Genomic DNA, 6,700 nt, shown 5'->3' on the forward strand with positions numbered 1-6,700 from the left:
GGCCACCTCTTCCCGCCCGTCCGACGGCCCGACGCCGGGCGGGGGCGGGGCCGGGTTGAGGCGGGCGCGCCGGCCGACGCCGCTCTCCATTGGTCGTCGCTGCTTTGCGTCAACGCCTCGCGCCGGCTGACGCGCCTTCCACCACGTAGCGAGCGCAGGCCCCGCCCCCAGGTGGGCTTCCGGTGGGGTTAGGCCTATCCCGGAAGCGGAAGGAGGAGACGCGGACCCGAGCCCAGCCGGGATTCCCCGGCGGTAGGTTGGTTTAAGGGACCCGGAGCCAGGTTTCGAACTGAATGGGCAGGAGCCCGAGGGCCCTGTCGCGTCAGCATCTGTGATCCGACCATCGAGCCCGGGGCTCAAACCTCAATGTTCACGCAGCGTCAGCTCCCTCCAGCCAGATTCCTAATGGCCAGGCGGTAGTGGCCGCGGACAGCGAGGGTAAAAGATCAGACCTTTCCTGAAAAGAAACTAGACTGTGAACGCTTTCCATAAGCTACATTTTTTTTCCCCTGCAAAAACACGGGAGCGGACTCCCGTAGACGGACTCCGACAGAAGGACAAGCCTGGAGCGCCCGGTCTCTGGGAGCTCGTTCTGGGAATCACTGCGACGTGCGCTGCACGGTAGGTATTACCCTATCTCCATTTCACAGACTGACAGATCGAAGCCTAGAGAAGGGAGGCGATTGGCTCAGGTCCCCTGGCCAATTCGTGAGCTGTGGCCGTGGTAGTCTATTTGGGCACCTGTCTCCAGAGCTCGTACCGGAGAAAGAGGTGCCAAGCCCAGACTGCTCACGTCCAAGGCCGAGATCGAGCAGTATCTTTGTCCTGGGCTCACTGGATACTCAGGCACATAAAGCCCAGGTCTGAGAAAGGGAGATGCTGGTCAGATGCCAACCTGTATCCTAGCATCTTCCAGCTGTGCCTACAACCCTTTGTCACAGAGTTAAGTCACTTCTGGGGAAGTTCCCACAGCAGCAAGGCTGGCCCACATTACAGGCACAGTGGACTTACGAAAGGAACTTGTTACTCCGTGGCAAACAGTTCTAGTGACGTGGCTTTTTTTTTTTTTTTTTTTTTTTTTTGCTTAAACTCTTATCATTTAACTTAGTCCTCACAGCTCCGGGGTAAGCACGTTCATCTCCCAAATGTGCATATGTGCATAGGAGCGAAGTGATTAGCGTAGTCTTACAGCTGACAGATTGCAGGTCCGGAGTTCAACCTCAGACTGTCCTCAGAGCCACTTCATCCATCCACTGCCCTTATCTCAGGGTGGGTGTGTCCTGCACCAAGGCCAGGTCATAAATCCCAGCTGGTTCTGAAATTGTGCATCTGGGTTGACTCCATGTTCCTGGACCCCGTGTTTTGCCCTGTGGGAATTCCTCTTTAAGGGGAGGCGACTTCCCCATCTGTGAAACGAAGTAGGTACATGCAACATGACCTATTCTGGAGTGAAAACACGTGAAAACCAAAGTCTTAGCTTATGGCTTCGGGGATGAGGGAGAAGAAGGAAATATCACTTTATAGGCAAGGCAGAAAAGTTACTTTTAAAAATAGCAGGCCTCCGTGGGGAGCTAGCAGCCTGGGACCAGAGCCAAGGGCGACATGGCCGAGCTGGCTCTGGGCCATGCCCTGTGAGAACTACAGCTCTTTGTGGGGTAGGACGAGGTAACTGAGACCTGGTGCATGGAGCCTCTCTGGGGGGCTTCTCTGGGGCAGGTGAGGTCTGGATGGAGACGGGAGAACATTCCTGCATGTAGACCTTTGGTCTCTGTCACCCCATGCTAGCAGGTGACCCTGGAGGCAGGACGGCAACAAACGGGCCTGATGAGTGAAAGGCAGGTGGAGGTCCGTCTTCATGCAGGAAGCTAACAGGCCGACTTCACCACTTGGCCCTGCCCGCCCGCCCGCCTCCCACCATCTGGCTGTGCCACCCAAACCTGGGACACGGGGTCCCCGTCTTCGCAAAACCAGAAAGGCTGATCTGGCTGTAAAGGACCAAATTAGTAATGATTCTGAGACTGGTTTGTGCAAATGGTTTTTTTTTTTATTTCCACATTTATATCACAAGTTGTCCACTTACTGGACCAAATAGCAAAGTTGCTCCCTTCTGTGTCCTGAGAACACAGAAGTCTAGGTACTGTACATTCACTAAGGCTCCTTGTTTTTGCAAATCGCGTTTATGACAAATAACCATAAGGCAAACGAATCTAAAGGAATGGTTATGAGTGTTTCCAGCGCACAGACAGGTCTCCTCGTGCCCAGCAGTACAGCTTACACACCAGTAGCACCCGCGGTTACTTCTGTGGTTTTGGGGGGGAGGGGACTCTGGAAAGGGGAACTTTCCAGATATGTGCAGAAGGGGAAAACGAAAGGGGAGAAAGAAAGGAAACTTATTTGGCTGATGGTCAGATGGGAGAGGGGGATAAAATAAACTCCTAGAAAACTTAAATTTTTGCAGCATTTTTTTCAAAACCGGGTCTTAACCGAAACCAGATAAAAATGTGTGGATGCCCACGGAGCGCAGGTCACAGTGGCCGGCCAGCGGGCCCGCCGCAGCTGACAAGCTGGCCAGGTGGGCGTGCAAACAGGCCCCGGTGCCAAATTTGGAAAAGGAAAACGCAAATGGATGAGCTGCGTGCTTCTGCTGCCGTGTTAAAAGGTGACCTCTCCCACAGGTTTTCTGTGCCTGCCTGCAACTGAGGTCCCAGCCTGCAGGTGCTGGGAGGTGTCCACACCGCTTCCGGGCTGGGGGACTGATGCTTTTTATAGCTGGTTCGCTATAGAGTTCTGAACTCACTTTGCCGGCCTTCCTTCCACACGGTCCTTCCTTTGCAATTTTGTTAGTAAACTGGTAGCAGCATTTCACAAAAGAAGGAGAATTTTGAGGGAAGGGCTCGGAGAGACCTCGAGACTCCCACCCCCGCCCTCCGCCCCGGGCCGGACTCCCCGGCTTCCCAAGCGCTGGGGGCGGCCCGCCCGCCGTGCCGCCTGCAAGGTGGGAACGCACCGAGAGGCCGCGGGCCGCTCAGTCCAAGCAGACATAAGGCAGAATGTTCAACCGCCCGTCATCGCCGTGCGGGTCGAGCGATATGCACTGCGTCCAGTCATACCAGTTACCCTGTGTGTCCTGACACCCGTTCACCCCCGGCCACCGGCGGGCCTGGATTCGGTCCAGATCGTCCTGTGTGACCTCGCGGCTGAGCCCCGGGAGGTCCGTGGGCGCGCTGTGAGGCGCCAGCACGTGCGGCTGCCTGGCCCCGCGCCGGGTGCTCTCCTCCTGCCGCAGGTACTCGGACATGAAGTGGTGCGCGCCCGGGGTCTGCGCGCCGGATGACGAGAGCAGGCTGCTCTGCCGGCTCAGGTAGGACTGGATGATCTCGTTGCGCGACAGCTCCTTCCAGTTCGTCTGTTCGAAAGGGCTCTGGAGGCTGGCCTTGGCCTCGGGCTTGTCCAGCTCTGTCCTGGGCTGCTCTGTGTGCACGGGGCTGTCAGCCCGCACTGGCTCTTTCTGGGTCAGAGGTTTGATCTGTCTGGTCATGGGGTCAAAGGTGAGCTTCCGCTCTTTTAATCGGACGGGCTTGACACCCGCCTCGGCCACCTGCCCGTCCAAGTTCACCGTGTAGTCACGAGGCCGGTACCTCTTCTTCTTTTTGCTGTCCGAGCCACCGGATGAGGCAGCGTCGCTGTCCGCCTTGGAGGAGTCCGGGGAGAAGCCGGCCCGGGGCAGCAGGGGCTCAGCTGGCGGCAGCCCGACTTTGCAGCCCTGCCCCGCCGGCCGCTGGTGGCCCTCGGGCTGCTCCAGCCAGCGCACCGGGCTCTCTGCGCTCGGCAGCAGCTCGAGCCGCCTCACAGGGGGCGTGGACGGCTGGGCCAGCGGAAGCGGCGATGGCACCTGCGTGGCATCAAGCGGCTGGGGCCGCGGAGAGGGGCTGGGCACGGAGCCCTTGGGCGCATACGGACTCCGCTGCCGGACAAAGGAGCCCTCGTGCCGCGAGTTCCGGGGACTGAAAGAGCAGCGAGGTGGCCCCTTGGGGTGGGGGGGACCCGGAGTCTCGTCCGCCCGGTCCAGCTGCTGCAGCACCACGACCTTGGTCTGCAAGCAAGGCCCAGGGGGCTTGCCGAGGCCCGGGGAGCTGGTGTGCGGCCGCACCGCGTTCACGGGGATCTTGCCGCCATGCTTGTCGTTCTCGCCGGGCTCCAGGCGGCCACCCTCGGGGCCCAAGTGCCCACTGCCGTCCAGGGGGCCGGGGAAGCTCTCGGGGCTCCCGCCGATCCCGTTGGTGGGGAGGGGGGAGGAGTTGGGGACCAGGGAGTCATGGCTTGCTTTGGAGACCTTGGGAGGCGGCCCAGGGTGGCCGAGGTCACGCTGGTCCCCACGGCGCTTGCGGCTGCCCAGCCTGTCCAGCCGATGCCCCCGCAGCCTCTGGAGGTCGATGCGGTTCTTCAGGTCGTGGATGGTCTTGGGTGCGCCGGCCACACCCACCTCGGGCCGGCAGTTGTGGGCGCCGCCGTTGGCAGAGCCGCCGCTGCCCGCCAGCCCGCGCAGAGCCGCCTCATTCTGGTGCGCGGGCTCGATGAGCTTCTGCCAGCTCCGCAGCAGCTTCTTGGCCCGCTTGGCCAGCTCCTCGTTCTTTGTCTTCTTGCGGACGTCGTTGATGAGCTTCCCAAGTCGAGTTTCCTGCAACCAGAGGGAGACGGTGACAGGCTTCTGGGACAGGATGGCCCCTGTGAAAGGGGAGCTGAGCCAGAAACCGGGGCCCCCGGTCTTTGGATTAATCCCACTGAGCCTTCAGTCACGGATTTCCTGGACACGGCACCCATAGGGACTTGAGGTCCTTTGTGACACCTAACTTCTCAGATCTCGTCCTCAAATTTTAGGGCCCCAGGGCCACAGGTGGCACCTCAGAAGCACCATCCCACAGGCTCCCGGCACCTGGAGACTGTGGACCATCAAGGCAAGCGCCAGAGCCCCCTGCCAGGGGAGCTCTTCAGGCCGTCTCCCGGCCTGCTGGACGCCCTGTGCAGAAACGAGCCCCAGGCCCGGACCTAAGGCCGCCCGACTCCCGCACTACCCAGGGGAAGATGTGGCTTCTGACATAGCACAGGCCGGGCGGTGTGCACCCCCCGCACTCAGCACCAGAGCCCTTGGGTTGGGAAAGCCCAGGCTCCTCCCACCCTGCCCTTCCCAGTATCAGGTCCTGGGGCCACTCACCTCCAGTGCCTCTTTGGTAATGGGGTATTTCTCCAGGCTGGAGATGACTTCCAGCACCGCCACCATGTTCCGGATCTACAAAAGAAGAGCCACTTGTCAGACCTCTTGCCCTTCTCCCTGTCCCCACGCTCTCACCTCTCTGTTCCCAAGAGCCAGTGGACTCAGCAACACCAGAGCCCTCAGCCCATGCAGCCTTCTGCCTGCTCCTAAGACCAATGGCACCCAGTGGTCACCCTGCTGTCCACCTCCTGTAGTGCCTGGCCATGCCCTCCTGTTCAGGTGCTTGTCACAAAGCTGAGACTCGTGACAGTTATGAACCAGGATCTGCTCCTGCTACAGGAGATGTGCCGACTCTGCCATCTCATGGGGACAGGGCGTGGACAGGCTTAGCAGAGAGGCCAAGCAGGCTAAGCTTAAAAGACCCATGCAGGCACACCTCCTCCCATTGTGCCCAGCTTCCTGCGCTTTGCAGGTGCCGTGTTTCTTGCAGACTGAAGGTGTGTGGCAGCCTTGCGTTGAGCAGCTCTATTGGTGCCATTTTCCCAATGGTATTTGCTGACGTTGTGCCTGTGTCACATTTTGGTAATTTTCATTTTTAAGATTTTTCATTATTAATTTATTTGTATGGTGATCTGTGATTTTTTAAAATACTTTAGAGAGAAACAGAGACAGCGCTAGTGGGGGAAGGGCAGAGAGAAAGGGAGAGAGAGAAAATCTCAAGCAGGCTCCCAGCTGCCAGCGTAGAGCCCAATGTAGGACTTGAACCAACGAAACCGCAAGATCGTGACCTGAGCTGAAAATCCAAGAGGCGGACGCTTAACCAACTGAGCCACCCAGGCGCCCGCGATCAGTGATTCTTGACATTACTGCTGTAGTTGTTTTGGGGTGCCACAAACCCCACCCACACCGGAGGGCAAACTCCATGATACTGTGTGTGCTCTGCCTGCTTCCCCATCTCTCTCCAATCCTGGGGCCTCCCTGTTTCCCAAGACACGACAGTGTTGAAATTAAGCCAACTGATATCCTACACTGGCCTCTGAGTGTTCAAGTGAGAGAAAGAGTAGCATGCCTGTCACTTTAAATCAAAAGCTAGAAATGATTACACTAGAGAGGAAGGCGTTCCGGAAACTGAGACCGGCTGGAAGCTACTAGGCCTCTTGCGTCAGTTAGCCTGGTTGTGAGGGCAAAGAAAAGTTCTTGAAGGAAATTAAAGGCTCCTTTGGTGAACAAATATGAGTGATAAGAAGGCAAAACTGTCTTATTGCTGATGTGGAGAAAGTCTGAGGTCCGGATAGGAGATCAAACCACCACAATGCTCCCCGAAGCCTAGTGCAGAGCAAGGCTCTAACTCTGTAACTCTCTAAAGGCTGTGAGAGGTGAGGAAGCTCTAAAGTGGAAGCCAGCAGAGGTCGGGTCCTGAGATTTAAGGAAAGACTCCGTCTCCCCTAACTCGGCAGTGCAAGGTGAGGCAGCAGGTGCAGAAGCAGA

General features: G+C 58.1%; 2 protein-coding genes across 5 annotated transcripts in view; both read right to left on the reverse strand.

Annotated features, from left to right (window-relative positions):
- Positions 1 to 90, reverse strand: part of SLC35E1 (solute carrier family 35 member E1) — an 18,417-nt gene extending 18,327 nt beyond the window's left edge. Inside the window, exon 1 of the mRNA XM_029917845.1 lies at positions 7 to 90. Coding sequence (XP_029773705.1) covers positions 7 to 90 — 84 coding nt within the window. The remainder of the gene's footprint in view (positions 1 to 6) is intronic.
- A 1,929-nt stretch (positions 91 to 2,019) lies between these two features.
- Positions 2,020 to 6,700, reverse strand: part of MED26 (mediator complex subunit 26) — a 51,427-nt gene continuing 46,746 nt past the window's right edge. For all 4 annotated transcript variants that reach the window (XM_029916094.1, XM_029916096.1, XM_029916093.1 and 1 more), the window contains exons 2-3: positions 5,213 to 5,287; positions 2,020 to 4,678 (exon numbers count right to left, since the gene is read on the reverse strand). In XM_029916094.1, the coding sequence (XP_029771954.1) occupies positions 3,026 to 4,678; positions 5,213 to 5,287 (1,728 nt within the window). In that variant the 3' untranslated portion in view covers positions 2,020 to 3,025. The remainder of the gene's footprint in view (positions 4,679 to 5,212; positions 5,288 to 6,700) is intronic.

This window comes from Suricata suricatta, chromosome 12 (genome assembly GCF_006229205.1).
Source record: "Suricata suricatta isolate VVHF042 chromosome 12, meerkat_22Aug2017_6uvM2_HiC, whole genome shotgun sequence".
NCBI classification, from domain to species: Eukaryota; Metazoa; Chordata; class Mammalia; order Carnivora; family Herpestidae; genus Suricata; species Suricata suricatta.